Here is a 19361-nt window from a genome sequence, read left to right as displayed (position 1 = left end):
TCGTAAGGTCCCTTCCAACCCTTACTATTCTATGATTCTATGATTCTATGATTCTGATTGGCATGAATGGGTGTAAACAGCAAGATTTGCCAGCCAACAGCAGAGTCACTGCAAAATTTGCACAACTAGTGTAAGAGTTATCACTCTGATTTTCAGTGGGATGCTTTGGAAGCCTTTTGTGTATACTTGTACATGACCATTAATAAACAGCATGTGTAGATCTGTAAGCACCTGTAACATTTTCCATGCAAAATCTACCCATGTATATTACATGGTATTCATTTAAATGACACAGTTGTCTACCAGATTATTCTGAGATAAGTATCTCTTTATACCTGATGTATTGTGTCATAATTGATCTGTGAGTTCTAGCAAATTGAAATATCACTTACCATTGTCTTTACCTGCAGTTTGCAAGTGAAGGCAGCAGATTAGTTTGTAGGGCAGCCATGGCCATGCAATTACATGATCACGCATGACCATCTGTTGTTACAATGATAGTTTGGTTATTTACTTCACAGATTGTGTGGTAACAGTGCAGTATTAACAGCGATAATAAAAAAATGATTGAGATAAATGAGTTATTAATAATCTCTTATGAGTAATACATAAGCTACAGGGGTATCTTCATAAAATGCATTATCAGTGACAGCTGTTTCTTGCTAGAACAGCTAGATTCAGGTATAGGGCTAGATCCCGAGCTGCTGAGAAACATGCGCACTTAAACTGAATGGATCCATTCACATATGCCTTCTAATCAGTTTCATAAAGTTATTTATTTATCTGACACCATGCTACAACAACAGATAATATCAGCAGTTAAAATATAGAAAAGATACAGGACACACAACACTTATGCAGCCCTCTGGTTCCTGGTAGAAACTGATGTAATTAGGTAGGGCTAATGGATGCAACAGTCCAAACAATCTAAGACAAGGCTCCTATGGCTGGTAACAGAGGCTAAACAAATATTCACTCCCACTGCACTGCACCACAGACCCTTTGTTGCTTAATGACAGCAATGATTTTCAGAATTCTATGAGTCCCAGTGCCTTTCTCCTCTTGTGATAATCCTGAGGCGATTACTCTGTGAATTAATATTCAGGATGCCAAAGCTAAGAGGTATGGAGGTTGGCCTACTAGTGGTTTTCCAAGAAGCTCACATATTTAAATATTTAGACAGTCTCACTTGTGTACGTGCCATGCAATCTTTATGATTTCTGAGAAAACTGATGATAGAATGCTGCTCTGGAAAAGTTGATTGCCTCTTCAGTTTTCCTGTGTGAATGAAGTTATATCTACAGACTGTTTAGACTACCCATGAATCTGATTCTTGGTGTCACTGAATGCTGGCTGTTGTAGAATCCAGAGTCTTGAGTTTATGGCAAAATCTTTCATACAAGACAAAGGTGGTGTTAGGAACAGCAAAATGGAATTAATCAGAGCCAGTACACTAGCCAGAAAGGTGCTTGAGCTAGCCAGTAGGTGATGTAGTCAGTCACTTCCATCTCCCAGAGTTAGGGCCTCAGTTTGCTTTCTTTCAAAGAGCAGAAGTAGGCTTATTCCTTTCATGTAGGGAATGAGATGGAAGGAGGCACAACTTAGCTGGATCATTCCGCATGTAAAGGAGGCATTGATTCTGTACCCTCAGTCTGAAATATTTCAGTTTCATGGCCCCTACTTTCCAGGAGAGCATGATAGCCATGAGGCTATAGATGCTAGGGAATGAAATCATCAGTTCAACATGTTGAAGCATGAAGAATAGGGTTAGAGGCACAAGATTCAGGAGACACAAAGCTAGCGAGTGAGACAGAATCATATTTTTTTATCCTAGTGGCCAGTCACTGAGTGGCATGATCACTTCAATCACATCTCCAAGAACCTCCTATATGGTTTATCAAATAGAAGGTTCCATATAAAATTTGGCAAGGCTCAGATCTTCCTTCTCCCTGATGAGTGTCATATGTGAAGCTGCTTATGAATTCATTTCCGTAGGGCAGTAAATCTTCAGAAAGAAAGGTGAAGCCCATTTCATACTAGCCAGCAGCCTAGAAGCTAGAATACTAATGTTGGAAGTCCAAGGTTTGGATATGAATCCTCATACACTAAGGAGGTCCTAGAGCTATGTGACACATCTCGGGTAAGAGCATTATATATAGAAATGCTATTTCTGTAATGCTATATATTATATATAGAATGTTATATATATACATATATAGCATTATTATAGAAGGAGGAGTAAAAGAGCAGTTCTTTTTGTTTGATCTGTATTTATTATTTTTTTTTTAAAGAATGGGTGTAAAATTGATATACTGTGATTAAGTTTGCCAATTAGGGTGTCTCAAGTGAAGAATGCTATTTAAGAGCTCTTGAGTGGTCTTTGGTGAGAAAGGTGCTGCATTGCTCATCTCTGCTGAGACAAGAACAGAGCCATATGCACAAGCAAGACATTAGATTGCTGGAAAATTTACTAGAAGCAACCAATGACAGCTAATGGCTTTGCATGCTATGGAGTTAGATGCACATGCTGAATATTGTCATTCCTGGTGTCAGGTACCTGATTTGGCGATCTCAAGTTATAAATTTTCTAGCTATGAAGGGAGCATGGGATTCTTCTAAGGCTGAATGTTTTAAGATAATGAAATATTCACATCTAGTGGTATTATAGACTGCAAAGAAATTCCTGAATCCCTTCATCTCACTGAAAAGAATCACTTTCTGTGCAGGATTAATAGTTTAATCAGATTGTCAGTGAATATCCATATCCTCCTTCAAATAGAACTGTCTGAGGAAGGACAATCTTATCTGAAATATGATTACAATTAAAAAAAAAAAAAAGAAATTAAATTAAAAACTAGGGTAAACCAAAGAAAATTGTGTGCAAGTTAAAGCTGATCAAGAGAGCTTTTTGTGCTAAAATGCTTTGCATAAATGTGTGTCCTGGTCATTACCATGGTAACTGCATGGTGTGGAACTTCAGTTACCTCTAAGGTACTGAAATTTATTGAAAGAGCACATACAGCATCTTCTTACTGTAGAAAGCATAATCTTCTATTCAGTAGGCTGGTGCTTTTTCCCAAAGATAAGAGTTCTAAGAACACAGGACATGCAAAAAATAAGTCCTAAGAAACAAGAATTTTTTTACCGTATAACTGCAGTTATTAAATAGGTTTAGGTGCAATGATGTCTTCAATGCATATGTCCTGACAGTTCGTTCTGTACCATTTGGCCTGTCAGTGGAAAACCTCCATATGAAAAAGGGTCATCACTTAAATATATTAAATCATAATCCTTTGTTCTTTATGGAAAACTTGACTCTTCCCCCACAATTTTATGTGAAATGCAAAATTCCTACTTACAGTGAAAATAGTTTTAATTGAACACTGCATTATTTAATTTGTATCTATGTATTGGCTTCTTAACCTTTAGAGAGTCACAAATCCAGTAATAAGATATACACAGATAAATTTGTACCCTGAACCTTTAGTGCATAAACCTAAGGTTTACATTTACTAACAGAATTAAGTGAGTTTACTGAACAAAACTATCTTTGTCCTGTTCCCTTTTCTGTTGAGCCTTGTTTTCCCCTTCCATGTCATGAGTTGGTATCTCATGTATCTCTAGCACAGGGCTCAGATGTCTTCCTAGCTTAAGAGAGCTAGAAAGAGCTGGTCCCACTGAAGGGGGCAAAAGAGCATGCAGCCACAGCCTCTGAGTGCAACAGTGAGGAAAGTACACCTCCATGGCATGACTGACGTCAGTGCGGAGATACAGGGAAGGAAGAGGCAAAGCATTTCTTTACCTGTTATTATTAGTGGATGAATAAAAGTTCTAGTCCAGAAAGCATATTTTGTTTTGGAAAATGAGAAACAAAATCACAAAGAAAGGGGTACCCTTTGCTTTGGAATTTAGTATAACAGCTCAGCTCACCCTTGCAAATTCCACGTTTTTGTTGTGTCATATATGTTGTATCTCCAGATTGCCACCATTATCCTCAAGTCTGTCAGTCACAAGGAGGTCTTCTATCATCAGGATGTATCCTCTTCCTTTAAGCAAGAAATGTAAATGGATACTTTTCTGAGAGAGACAGAGGCATATTATTAAAGAGTTAATACAGAAGATGATAGCATTTCTGTCTCTTGTCCATGTTTGTACAATTTGACCATATATCAGAAGGAACTAAGCTACTGAAATATGAGTACACTGTTAAGAAAAGTAATGTGACTAAGGCGTGGCATACAGTGATGGTTTCAGTTCAGTTCAGTTGCCGCCTTGAAAGTTCAATAAAATTGTTTTGTCGTACTATTTTTAGGAATCTCCTTCACTTAGGTGGCTGATCATTTCTTTACATATGGCCATATGTGTTGTCCAAATTTCATATGTAGGTGCCTTCTCACATGGAATTCATCCCTGCTGTTCATATTCTTACGGACTCTTTGGCATACTTGCATAGAATAATTACAGAATATATAGTGCAGCACTATACTGAAATGAGAAAGAAGTTATTAACCAAATCTCTAGAATTTTTCCAGTTCTTTCTCATTTTCCTGCCTCTCTTTCTCCCCCTTTCTCTTTCCCTTCTTCTCCCTCCTGCCTTACTCCTTTCATTCCCTCTCCCCTCTCCAGTTCATAGTCATATTCACTGTGTCCCTACAGAAATGCTTCAAGCTGCATATGAACTAAGTCCAGACAGCACTAGCCACTGAACTGGCAACGTCTGCTGGCTGATTGTACAAAGTTGTCTCATTCTCTTATTTCTGCTTCTTTTACCTAAAGCGACAATAGTTATGAAGGCTTTATACTCCCTCATCTAATGTGTCAGACAAGTCCCAGAGAAAATTACAAAGGGCTTTCTGGTGATGATATTTGCTGCTATCTTCAAGTTTTTTGCTACTTTACTAAACATAAACAAAATTCATGGATTTTTTTGTCTTTACGCATCAATTATTTTGTTTTAAGTTGAGCAAAAATGAACACTGGTTCAAATAAATCATTATAACAGATTTGTGGTAGCTTTATTCAGCAATTCTCTGTATTCCTTAAACATTTATGTGCTTTCCAATTATAGCAATATTTTACTTGTCACTGCAAAGTGTCAGGTTATTGCTTCAAAGGTAACCTCATTTTATATAATCAGATGGAGACTTAGCTGGAGTAATAAGGAGATAGATTGGCTAAAATTCCAATTAACTGTTTCCACAGTAATGACTAACAATTACTAATATAACAAAGATGTTAGTATTTTAGAAGTGTTTATACTTTATTTTACTTTCAATGATAAACACACCAGTTTCTTGGAAACAAAATGATAATAATACTATTGAGAGTGTATTTCCTTTTAAGGGAGGATGCCAAGGTCTGTCATTTAATTTTAAAAATTGTATGGCCAAGTTTATAAATTCCTTAAAATATGTCTGAAAATAATCTGGTTTTAGGCAAATAGCACTGATCCCATTACAAGAACTCAAGCTTGGCTATATACAGCTGAGAGGGAACTACAGCAGGATATTCCTGAAAAATGAAGGAAATAATAGCATAATAGCAAGTAAAAATGCTGACCTCTCATTGATTTTTAAATTGCATTGTTATGATAAGCTAACAAAGCTTACCACACAAACTAAGCTTTGCATCACTTTAAATCAAGGTGTAAAAAGTTGTAATTAATCAGGTTCTTAGAAAATAAATGTCTTTACAGTCTTATTTTCATAATGTACCATCTGGTATCACAAATATTATCGATGATGGATTAAATAACAGCTTCCATCTGCTTTTTGAAAGTGTTTCCCCTAGTTAGAATTAATCAGAGAGAAAGAAAAAACTGATGCATTTACAAATTCAGTAAAAAAATCTGTTTGCTTGCATAATTCTAAAATTTTTGTTTTACTGATTCATTTACTAACTTGTCTGTCTACTCTTACTTTTAGGTTGGCATAGTACTACATTATTCTACACTCTCTACTATGCTATGGATTGGAGTAACTGCTAGGAATATTTATAAGCAAGTCACAAAAAAGCCTCAGCCATGCCAAAACAGTGACCAATCTTCTTATCCAAAGCAACCACTACTCAGGTATGGAATATTATCTTTTTCTTTTTTTAAAATGTATTCCTAAAACATATAAATTTTAAGCTTTCACTTTCATTTCTGTATTCTTTACTTTTCTTCGTACTATAAATGGGATCCATAAGGAATTGAGTCACTTAGGTGTGTCTACAAATCTGAATATTTGTTGTATGCTAATAGTTAATTCTAGTCAGGAGATGCAAATATGCAGACCTGGTACTGGCTACGTTCAGATACCTTAATCTAAGCAGGAGCAATTCAAATGTTTCTGTGGTTTCCTATGGATAAAAAAATACTCCCTTGCTTCCGGGTTAAGGCATTATTTAATCATCAGAAACTACTCTACAATGATTCTCCCTTTACCTTAATCTATTCTGCTGTAACTCTTGCCCACATTTATATTGATAGCCTAATAACCTGATAGCAACCTTCCTCATTCCACATCAGAGATCTAATGCTATTACAGGAGCGACTGAAAGTCTGGACTCCCTATCAGCTTTGTAGTTAGAGCAGACTAATAAACATGTCTCTGACAGCATGGCAGGTGTAATGTAATAAGAATTTTAACCAGATGCCTATGAGATGCTGAAACTTCAAGCCAAAATAGTCAGTCTGCATAAAAAAAAAAAAAAAAAAAACCAAACAAAAAAACCCAAACTTACCACAACCTAGAATTTCTAACCAAAGGCATGAGAAGATGGATTCATCTTTTTGACTGTAGCTATCAAAAAGTTAGGTATTAGCCAAAGTTATATAGTGGCCCTGTATAGACTTTGGAGGGAGACTGAGGCAGAGAGGAACTTCCAGAGAACAATTCCTCCCATCTGTTTTAGATGTTTGTGTGAGGACAAGATGAATTGTCTTACGGAGGTGCCTCTCTTTCCCCATAGATCATGGAAAAACCTGAATGGTCAATTCAGATTAAAGACCTCGATTTTACAGTGAAGGACAGGAAATATGAATTCTAATCGTTATGGCTTTGCTGTAAAAAATCCAGATTAGTATGTTCTTTTAAACAGTCCTAGCTTATTTTATTTTGAACACAAAATGTTTAATAAGTATCATTTGTAGATGGCTGTGTGAGGTTGTCGCAACTTGTTAAAAGTCTATAGAAAGATGAATTGTGTTTTGCTGTCTGATTCTGCTGACTGAAATCTTGATTAACTTGATTAGTTTTCTGCTTTTTATAACATTTTCTTTTTAGAGGTGAAATTGATAAAAGTTAACATAAAATTTATATAGTGAAAAGCCATATTGAATGGTAGCTTTGTTAGGTGTAAGCAAGAGGATATACTTTCATTGAGAGTGCCTAACTAACTTTGCTAATCCATGATTTACAGTACCATTCTCCACAGATGAGAATTCCACTCTTTTGGTTACTAGTTCATGGCAAAATTAATTACCACTTTGCAAATGCTGCAGTGTGGCTGTTAAGGTAGAAAATTATTACAGGTTACATGGACCCAGAATAGTGTATGCTCTTAAAATTCAAATCTTTTTTGATTTGGAAAACAATAGACAATAAAGTTACAAAAACGATTAATTAGAATCTTTGTTGTAACAGTCATTATGAGGTTCTCAGGCAGTAAAAATAAACAGTAGATATTTTAAGTTTAGTAATAGAAACTATAAACATCCTTTTAGCTGTAAGAGAACATGAGTATGGTCATTTAATAACTAAGTAAAATGATTCTAAGTTATTTTTCTCACTCAGGGCACCATGTGTCCTAGACACAGGCACTGAAATGTCTAATATGATTTCATAAAGGTTAGTACTAGATTCAAAGTAATAAGGATCAATTTCATTTCATGTAGAAAATAGGCATAGCATATGGAAAATTAAAAATTGCTTTAAGCAAGAAAATGATGAACCCGTAGTTAGTAATTGTTCTTTTTAGAATGATAATGATAATTTTTCTGGGCCTTTTAATTTTCCTGGGTTTAATAAAATTTAAATCAGAATTATTCTGCATCATAATATTTCCAGAAAATCCATTTAAGTTGTGTATATTTCAGTGTAGCCATTTATAAGAAATGTTTTAATTAGACAGCATTCTTGTATCTATAAGCTGATGCCAGTCTTTACACATATTGTTCCTCAGATTCAGAGGAGATATCATCACAGTTTGTCCAGGTCTGGTTTTGGGTGAAGGAGTATTAATTTTTGTCTTCATTTGACACCATACATAAATTAAATTTGTTCAAATGGAGACTAAATTAAGCTTTTTAATATGTCAGGACCATCAGTTCTAAGAAGCATATTTCTGCATATGGTCTCCGAGACACTTTTAAAAAGAGGTACTTTGTCAGTAATTCAGGTCTGTAGACCTAGTTTGACTTGTGTTCAGGTTTCCTTCAACACAAACATATGAATGTGTTTGGCAAGAACTGTACGCTTTGCTGTTCTCCTTTGGTCTTTTCCAGTACCAGATGTATATGATAGACTGGGTTTCCAGTTCACATAGGAGTGTTTTTGTATTCCTTCTGTATGCACTCACTGTATGAAACATAAGGATATCTTTTGTGAGTCAGTAAATGGCGACTACTGCCAAAAATCAATACACAAATTTATGACATCGAATTTACCAAGAAATTATAAAAATTCATCACATTTTTTCTGGAGCTTGATCCACTCCAAAAAGTAGTCAAAACAGTGAAAATAAAAACCAAAATACCTTAAGGAAGACCTTGCCTATTAGTAAAAAAGAACCTTTGCTTGTAACAGTTGCTTCAATTTCTCTGCCTACTTGCATATTTAATTCTTTCTGTCCTAGATACAGTGATCAAACAGTGTAATTTTACTGAAACTTGTTCTTCATGGCAATATGATTTTGAATATTCCCTCTTTTTAATCATATATTATATGATACATTATATATGTTATAGATTATACACTATATATATTTTATTATCTATATTATACATGATGTATGTATTTTGTGTTAATTATAGAGTCAAAGCTCTCAGGGCCTATCTCTTTGATAACTGGAATCAACTATAACAATTCTGCCATTTTTCACTAGATGTGCCTGGATGCTAATGAGGTGGATCAAATTAATGCATCATTGAATTTTAGTGTATTGAAATGCTGAACCCTAGCACTTCAACCGATAATGAAATTACTTCCTGTAAAATGTACTCTCTGGTATTCTTAATAGAAATAAATAATTTTATCTGTTCATCCTCTGTGGACATTTGTTAAACCTGGCAGTTTGGCTTCTGACTCATCTGAAGTCAGATTCTGCCAGCCAGGACAAAGGGGCATGCAAGACTCAACTATTACTTGCAATGTACAAAACTTCTCATCAGCCCAAGCTGAGGCACAGGTAGGATTAGTTTTGTACCTGATACGTGCATGCACTTTTCATGTGATGCCCTGTGCACATAGAGATTAGAGAGGAGTACAGAACAAGCAGAAAATATTTCTGGAAGATACTGTTAAAATTATTCCTTTCCAGAAAGAGAAAAAAGTAGACTTCTGTGATTTTTAATAAGATAACTACTGAACACAATTGCACTATAAACACTTAAAATAAAAAATAGATAAGCTACAAGCTGGGCCAGACATTAGTGTTAAGGAGAGAGATAATTTAGGTACCTTTCATCTCAGGGTTAGGTACAAGTATGTTTCCTAATTTCTTCCATCCTCTTTCAATGAACATCTTGCAAGGTAACTAATACGGCAAACTTCAGATTGCAGAGTCCAATATCCTATATCTGTCATGAAGAAACATCAATATGCATAAATAAGTTTGCAGAATGAACTGCAAAGTGGGTAACAGATGATGTCATTGTGTCTGCTGAACTTCATCTTGTTTATTATTTAATATATCATGATAAGCTTTTTAAAAGGTTCTTACTAAAGTTGTAGGGCTTCTAGGAAGAGTACCTCATGCAGTGCCTTAGAAAAAATGTATATCTAGCTATAATAGCAGTTTAGGAATGGATTTTGTATCCTTCCCTTTGTATTCAATGTACTACGCTTAGTACTATGGCTATTAAAAATGAACATTGAGCATTTTGGGACGATCATCACTCAGGCAAATTAAATCAGTTTTCAGCAGCACACTCTGAGCACCTCTGAGTCAATTAAGCTGGCTTCAATTCCATTCTCTTATTGTTTTCAACCTTGAATAATTTTAAAAGTTAAGTATAATTTTTAGAATGAGAAAGCTGTTTGCATATTTCATAGATTTTGAACTGTCTTATTTGTTTTATGGAAACTGCCCTTTAACTTGCACACAGAGTAGACCTAGAAATAGTAGGTGAGAACCAAAGTGGTTTAGTTGAACCGTAATACCTGCTAATGGATGTGTACGTGCAATATATGGGTGCGTGTCTGCTATTCTGTGTGAGCTTGTATATGGGCAAGTTTCTGAACATCATCAATACACTTCCAGAGTACCAAATCATCATTCTTGGATGTAGAAACAACAGGGGTCTTCCTTGTGGGCTGTGTTTGTGATGTAGTGATAACAAGGTACACCCTGATCACATGGATGTGCAAGATGTGATAGTGCTCCAGTTGCATCCTCCCTTTCTGTGAATGTGGCAGCAGATCTTCATAGTCATTCCCTAGCTCGTTATTTCTGTCAGCTACCTAAACATTAATCAATAGCATCCAGCTAAACAGTAGCTAAGTATCTTTGTGACACTGAATTAGGTTAAATTTTTTCACTGCAAAAAGGAGAAACTATGCTAAACTTGCAAATCCAGGAAAATCCTCTCCTTCAGGTAGTGTCAACCAATCCCATGATGAGCCTTCTGTCTTGCAGTGAGGAGATTTTACAGACTTGTATTATACCAGAGGGGTCATGGCATCTGCTTAGTGCTTTGCTCACAGTGCTAACCCTGCTTGTCTCAGCATGAACATTTAGATGCTTGATCTGAATTCTGACAAGCTTTAAACCAACTCATGAGCACAAATGGATCTACTGCTATGTACTGCTGCACTTGCCTAACTGCAGGTCCCAAGAGAGCCTGGCTGGAAGTGTTGTGACTTCCATCACAAATTGAGATGTGGCAATTTTTACTGAAGAAGTTACTAATAAAGCAGCTATATCTGTTGAATTTTTGTTGCATGCAACAATATTCATGATGTTGAAAACTGGCACATGAAGGTAAAAACATTCCAGTTATAAAGACTGAAGACTTCTTATATTTAGATTTTTAAAGAATTATTATGTCCTTTATCAGAGAAAAACCCTGGAATAAAAAGAACTAATAGGTTCTAATATTATTGAGGTTGAAAGGGCCTTCAGAAAATGATCTTTGTTACTCTTGAGGTCTAGAAAATTTCCCCTATGAGTTATAAGAAGTTGGCTGCAATTTATTGCAGCATAACTGCAGTGTAATGGAGGATCAAAATTTGACCATGATAACAAATTTTCTATTAAATGTCAAGTTTGCCAAATATGTCATGTCATTTTTTTGGCCATGTTCTTTTCTGGGTCTTGAGTGTGAATCATATGAAGCTAATTAACTTACATTCTGACAGACACAGACATTACTTGTCCCCTTGACACCAGCAGCTCTGAAATGCAGTTAAGTTCTAGTGCATTTTTCATTAGCATCAGCTCTCATGAATTCACGTCTTCTAGTATCAAACAATGATTGAGAGGAAGAGAGAGAAAAAGAGGTCAGATGAAAAGCATCAATTACAGTCCATTGTTTTCTTCTTTATAGTATGCCCTTAAATATTAATTCCTCTAATCTTGATCCATGGAAGCCCATTTTTCTTTCCCACAGCGAACATAACAAACCTCCTCTATAAGGTTTAAATTTATGTCTGACTATCCCAAGGGATTAACTGCCTTTTCCTTAGCAACTCTCTATAGTTTGTATATGTTGAAATAAATGGGAAATGCCACAGAGGAGAATTCTCAGAAGCCCTGAGGAGATTTCTGTAGTTCACTCCTTAGTATTAGAATAGATACAATTCTGTCATTGGGGGGTAAATGGAAGTGATGTCTCCCTGAGAGTAAGTTTGTCACCAGTTGGATGAACCATGGCACAGTAAGTAAACAGTCTCACTGAAAACCTGCTATGTCATGCTCTAGTTTAAATACTTGATTGCATCCTTCACTTAGAGGACAGAATATTTTGATGTGGGCAGGGCCAGTCATCAGGAAGTTTAACTAGTGCCTCTGAAGTTATTATCAATGCTTATCTTAGTTATTGGAAGTCAAGTCTAGAAAATTGTCTTTTCCAATGTATATTTTTAGACCATTTTCAAATTTTGCTGTAATTAGTTTGATTCATTATTGAAAAATGGAAGTTTTTGCAATCCTCATGTATTAGCAAGGCCACTTAAGAGCCTCAATACCATAAGTTCCTAAAAAACCCATAGTGTGTAATAGCTGCTTTCATACATATTATCTGCAAATCGTTATTCCCATGTTTCTTGTTTCAATATTTATGATATTTCCCAGAAAAAAGGAAGGCCGTATTGCCGAAATACCATTTTTAAAATTTTTACATTTGATAAAAATTGAACATAGGAGAAAGCCATATTTTCCTTCCAACTGCTGTTTTGGTTTTATTCACAAAAATAGGGCTTATATTCAACATAAAAATAAGCTAGTATAATATTATGTTGGATATAAAAATAATCTAAGGATAAAAACCATTTCATAGTTTTAGTTTGGTTTAATTATAGAGCTCAGATTTTGAACAATGCTGTATTCTGAAGCCAATTTTAATAACTCTGACATTCAAAGATGATACAACACAACTAATGATGTAACAGTCAGAAGTACTGATCTTATCAGTCAGACTGTACTGTGTCATATCAGCCCACCAATTTAGGCAAGTTGTCAAAAAAAAAAAAAAAACAAACCCTGAAACAAACAAGCAAACAAAAGAACTGTAGTGCTTGGCCAGAATGACCAGAAAGATTCTGCCACTTGAGGTACAATAGATAGAGATGGCAAAAAAAGAGAAGCTTAAAAACAAACCAGGCAGTTTTAGTCTGTTCATCATGAATGAAAAGGATTGCAGAACCTAAAGGTGCCTGGAAGTTGGTTTGATACTTTAGGGACATACTGATATTACAAGCTACTTAACATGATCATTCTTAAAATGCGGATATATGGTCAAATGGAGTAATGGATTATAGCCAAAGCCATTTTATTGCTAGCTAGCAATATATCTGAAAGATCTGCAGTGGAAAAGGGTATAAAATGGTGACAAGGGAAACATTTTCATAAATTTCTTCTTATTCAATTTCAGCCTGAAGCTAAATGCATTTCCATCATATGGGGGAAAATTATCTTAGGTCAAAGAAAATGTTTAAATCAGATTTCAATTAATTGTTCCACACAAGAACATTTTCAGTATTTAAAAAAAAAAAAAAAATTGAAACACTAAGGAGATTCATAGTAGCAATATATTGTCAGTGGTACCCTGGGAAAGCTGTTGCACTTTGCATAGGCCATGTAAATATTCATTGCAGCTGGCACTGGATTGCCTGCATATGGTGTCATAGTGGGGAGGTATTTTCCTGCCTAATCTGAATAAACAGAAGTGATTAGAACTTTGTCTCTCCACCTTCAAGGTGAGTGACTGAATTACTGTGTTATTAAAATCAAGATGGTAACAGACCCACCTGCATTATTTTAGTTTCACTTCATCTGGTTTGTGAATCAAGACTCAAACTGGAAGTATTTTAAAAGTTCATTTTCATTTCATAGTTGGCAAAGTTATTCTTCAAATCTGACCTGAATGCACTATCAAATGCTTTAAGTGAATGATGCCTGGAACAGAAGTTCTTCCTTGGTTGGATCTCATTTCAAGAGAATCTTACAATTAAACTAGAAATAGGATGTTGTTACTGCCATAACTTTATGACTTAAGGTACAGGTGAAATGCATATGATGTTGACACTTTCCAGAGTAAAAATCCAATAACACCAAATATTTAGGAGATGTTGAAGTACAAGGTGAAGTTTTATCCTCTTTGTTTAAAGAACAGTGCTTGAGCTACTTACTAGAGATGAAAAGAAATGGTTTATGGTTATTGCAAAAGAAACATATGTCAACTTATTACTTGTAAATAAGCTGTTAAACAGCATAGCAAGTCATGTATCCAGACCTCCCTGGTTCTAAAGCTATTGACAAACATAGCCAAAAAAGAAAATTACAATATCTGTCCATTTAATGAGGGATTTATGGTCTTGGGACTTACAAATTTTAACTGTGCGAGTTATGGCATTTGCAAGCTTGCAAAGTTGTGAGCTTCAGGGTGTCTTATAATGATTACTATGATATTTTCAGGTTTGAAAGGCTGTAACTGCAACATGCTGATCTGCAGAACTATATTAGGTTGAATTTTCAGATGCTTTTATCATGAACTCCCATCTAGGTATTTCCTGGAAATTCAGAATTCTTGTTGCACTATTCCTTGCCTCAACACTTTCTAGAGTTTGAGCTAGTTATATACATACTTGTAGTGGATAAGTTAGAGGGTAGGGTAAGCTTGATAAAATGCTCCATGCCTTGATATGCTGCTCCAGGCAAAATGTAGAATGCTGATTGGAAATTTTACAAGTTCTAAAAATCTTTGAAGATAATATATTCAGACTCCAATGGCGGCTTTGTAGAAAACTTTATCACATTTGAAAGAGCTAAATAGTTTCTCAGATGATTCCTTGGTGTCATGTAGATTAAACCTGATTATGCAAAAAAGCTGTAAAGAGATATGTGTAAGATGATAATTTCAGATGTGTTTATTGCCATGGTATGTCCAAAGAACTAAACATTCTCCTCTGCACGAAATAATATTCACCACAGTTACAGAAAAGACTATCTGACTTTTAATTGTGAATGACTGTACTCATTTATTATCAAGAAAATTTTGAAATTAAGCATTTGTTTTATTTAAATAAAGCCAGAGTCACATTAGATACTAATTCTCTCTTATGAAAAACTGACATGTGAGAAAGCTGGATCTTAGATCTTGTTACGGGATATCTCTCTTTTAAGTGGGTGTTCATATACATAAATTTTAACTGTAATGAAAACAGTAATGTTGCAAGAAAATGTGAGACGTGATGTTGTACAGACAGATAAACTACAATGTCACAGAAACTAGAGTACTGCAGGCAACCAACTAGTGTACTGTAGAATTATTCAATAATAATAACTTTAAATGCATAATTGTAACATTTCAGAGTATTCTTTTCAATAATTAATGGAAAAATTCAAGGAAATAAAAATATATTCCCTGGACAAACAAGACTGGTGAAATCTACAGATACACATATTACATTAAATATGCTGAAGCGTATTTAAATGTAACTGTTGTAAATTCAGCTTCAGACCTGACTTATTCTATGCACACTTCTTGCTAAATATGTGTGATAATCTCTGTTTTATGCCTGTTTGGAAGAAGGAATTAAAAGTTTTGGGAGGAAAAGTTGCATTAGATTAACTCACTTGGGTTTGAGTTGAAACCACACTAAAACACACATATACTTCCACTGGTCTCCTTGTCCTTCTCCATCCTAAATAGTTGAAGCCCATTACTGCAAATGTGGATGACACTTTTCTTTTCGATTTAGTTATCCTTAAAAATTCCAAATGGGAAGGCGTTAGAGAAAATCATGCTTATAAGGTAAGAATGTTTAAAGTTAGCATCCTCCTGGAGTATGACTGAGTATTTTTAATTCCATTTTCAAAATGGCATAGACCAATTTAGAACTTTGGGCAGTCTTTGGACCAATTTTAGATGTCCTTCAACTGATAAGACTGTAAGTACTGACATAGTCTTCAGGAGTCCATAAGTTGTAGAGTGAAAGGCGGTGCATTTTTCAAAGCTACATCCCATACAGCAGTGGCTCAGAGTTTTGCCTTTTGGTTTTAGCATCACTCTTCCTTTTCACATAAACAGAAAAATGAATCACAACAGCTAAATTAATGCAGGCTGGGAAATTAAAGTTCTCCTATGTAACTTTTATAATTTTAGTATTCTCAGTAAAGAATAAGGTACATGTAAGAATCATTTACAGAGTATATAGAGCTATCATATGTTAGATTAAAAGTCAGCCATTGACTGTTGGGGTTATTGTAACATTTTCTGTATCGATTACATCAAAATTACCTACTGTGGAGTTCCTGCAGTCGTTCATAGATGATCGTAGAGGGAAGGCAAGTCTTATCTGTAGAACAGGTCTTATACATACATAGTATTTTTCACTGCTGTTTCTACTGAACACTTTAAGCTTTATATTGTTCCATGCAAAAAATACAATTCTAATTTAGCTGAGTTATTCAGAATTTACATTCTAAATTTCCTGACTATTGATCTTCTGATTCTTCAGCCTTTGTCTTGCACTGCTATAAAGTGCTATGAGTATTTTGTTTTACAGAGGCAGTTGAACAATTACTGGTGCAGAATAGAATACACTGTAAATGAGAGAAACTCAGTGGAATGACTGAAATATAGAAACTGAGAAGTAGAGGAGTTCAAGGAGTATATCAGGAGATGAAATTTTGTCTCAGAATAAAATAGATAATCAGTGTGAAAATGACACAAAAAAGTATCCAAAGAATCTTTAAAGAAAACTAAGCAAAGCACGAGTCTTGAAACAAAGTGCAGACCCACATACAGACCTTGGGAGAACTGTAGAAAGTCTCAAAGAGCTCAATCAGACAATTAACACAGGACAGGAGAAGTCATGAGGGCATCTGAGATGATGATATTATAAATAAAGGAAATGGAAAAACACTAGCCTGTGGCAAGGTAAGAAACAAGCAAACGCAAGATAGGTAAAAAATTTATTATGTATTTTAAAAGTCCTTATCTATCTTCTGTAATTTCCATTTAAACCCTATTCCTGATATTTCTTAATGGAATAGTAAATCACCTCCCTGTTGGTGAGCCACATCCCTTTAACAGGTTCCACATTTGAAAGGGTGGGAAAGGAAAAAAAGTATATCTGTGCAGTACCATCAGAAAAATACTGGTATTTCCTATTCTGTTTAGAGCTTGACTTTCTGGACTCATATGATTTTATTTAAAACCCTCATCTTAAACTTTTTAAACAAAGCTTTTAACTCCTTATTTGCAATGACAATTGTAAACATGAAAAAAGAAGGAATACCTTAACTCAAATCAGTTGAAAGTTGTGGACCCTCACTGCTGGTTAGGAGTGTTAATATCATTCATATAAGGTTTAAGATGCATTAGTAAAAAAATTTTCTGAAATTATCGAAGACAGGACAATAAATAATTAGGTTGCAGTAGGGGGTAAATAAGTAGATATTAGAAAAAGATTTTAAACTATGAGAAGAGCTGACAACTAAAATGGGTTACCTAGGAGGCTGTGGAAACTGACGTAAGCAATTTGTTAACATAGATTAGATAAAGCCAAGCCAGTCATGGTAGATTTTTAATGTGACCCTGCCTCAGAGCTTTTGAATGGATTGGATGACCTCTTGATGTTCATTCCCACCCTATAATTCTGTTATTCTTAAAAAAAGCATTTTTCTTAACAGCATTCTCATTTTTCAAACCTTTATTTACTGCTGAATTCCTACAGCCTTGTTGGTCTCGTAAGAAATTTTTGTGTTTTATTAGGCAAGCAAATTCTGATAGATGACACTTTGAAACTAATGTGTTCCAAATATGCCTTCAGTGTTTGGAAATGTTATGAGTCTTGTAGAAACTGGCTGCTGATCCTCCAGGTATTTTTATTCAGGTACCATGTTACTATATAAAACGTAACAAAAATTTAGGCCAGCTTCTGCTCTGGAACATCCACACTGAACAACGGGTTTTCAGTGGATCACTGGGAGTTACACATAATTAATCACAGGAAGATTTTGATTCATAGATGGAAATTATTGCTTATTGCTACTTATAAATAAAATTCAGTAAATTCCCTGGAATTTTAATGATACAGATTAAAATAATTAAAGTATTTAATATTTAATCTACCTTAGAAAATAGAATGTTCAGATTAAACTTTATGCCTATATGGATTGAGTACTCACTCAGATAATGAGGCGATGCCATTATTATTGGATCACAGTTCGTACTCAGGGAATCATTCAAGATTTTAATAGTTTATCTGAAAGTGAACATTGGCTTGGGTTTTCTGTGAAAGAATACCTGAGCCCACAAGATACCTGACTTATTTATCTATTGATTATGACAGATACCTAGTTATTATCTATTGATTATGAGGTAGGAAAACTATGATTACTGAAGATAATTTGTATTTGCTTCTCAGTATTTATAAGCAATGCCAAGAAATTGGAGATTTCAGATATTTTCCTTCAAATTTTCTATGTGATTTTTGTGGAAAATATATGAAATGTGAGAAGTAGTTCCCTGTTCAACATGCCTTGACTGGTAGCTATACTTACTACAAGTAGTTACATCAGTTCATATAGGTAGTTCACCAACAACATTATCCACAAATGTATGTCTATAAATCTCTGATCAGATAATTTCTTCAGATATATTTATTGCCTTAGTTTATCTCCTAGTCTTTTACTTTTACAGTCATTAGTTTTATAAGTTGATTATAGAACGTCCCTGAATTTGTGATACTTGCTAACTACATGACTCATGAGTGGTCAGTCATGCTTCTTCTTCATAGTAGATGAGCTTACAGACATCTGCAGAACAAAAATACCCATGCAGGCAGAGTTCATTTCCAAGAAATATTTATGCATACCACTTTGGAATTTGATTCCTGGGATTACTAATATCAGTAAAGCTCATTCTCATGAATCAAAAAGATAAGGAACAGGAATAATGGGCAAGTCACTACCACTGTTATTTTCAGAATAGGTACCCTATGCTGGTTGTAATTCACATATAAGACACTTTGGACTATTTAATGAGTCATATCATATTCTTGTTATTGTCTCATGTGAGACTGACATTAAACTTGTCTACTCGTACAGACTCTTAGTCTTCCATTGAATAAGCAACCAATTAGCTACATTCCCTCTTCATGCATTTAAGACAGTTTTTTCCAACTGGAGAGAAAAATTTCTGTGGTTCTGGCATTGACAAATCTGATAACAATTATCATAGCAAAACTAAGCAAAGCTAGGCAGGCTTTTGACCTGGAAAGTCGAGCAATGAGATGCTCTTATGGTTTTGTGAAGATGGCAATGACTGCTGTTCATTCCTTTTCAGATCTCCTTTTTCTGCATTCCTAACACAGTAACATTCTGGAAATAGCATGTAATTTCTAGCTTTTAATTAATATTTCTCAATTATTATTTGTAAACTCTATCTATGCTTGTCCTTTTCTTTCAAGGTTTCATGATCACTTCTGGCT

The 19361-nt window shown here is 34.8% G+C and overlaps 1 protein-coding gene across 2 annotated transcripts in view; it reads left to right on the top strand.

Moving 5' to 3' along the window:
- Positions 1–19361, top strand: part of LOC115608698 (adhesion G protein-coupled receptor A3-like) — a 284297-nt gene that overhangs the window by 244159 nt on the left and 20777 nt on the right. For both annotated transcript variants that reach the window (XM_030487919.1, XM_030487920.1), the window contains one exon: positions 5925–6070. In XM_030487919.1, the coding sequence (XP_030343779.1) occupies positions 5925–6070 (146 nt within the window). The remainder of the gene's footprint in view (positions 1–5924; positions 6071–19361) is intronic.

Source organism: Strigops habroptila, chromosome 5 (genome assembly GCF_004027225.2).
Source record: "Strigops habroptila isolate Jane chromosome 5, bStrHab1.2.pri, whole genome shotgun sequence".
NCBI lineage: Eukaryota > Metazoa > Chordata > Aves > Psittaciformes > Psittacidae > Strigops > Strigops habroptila.
This window is presented reverse-complemented; position numbering and strand designations above follow the sequence as displayed.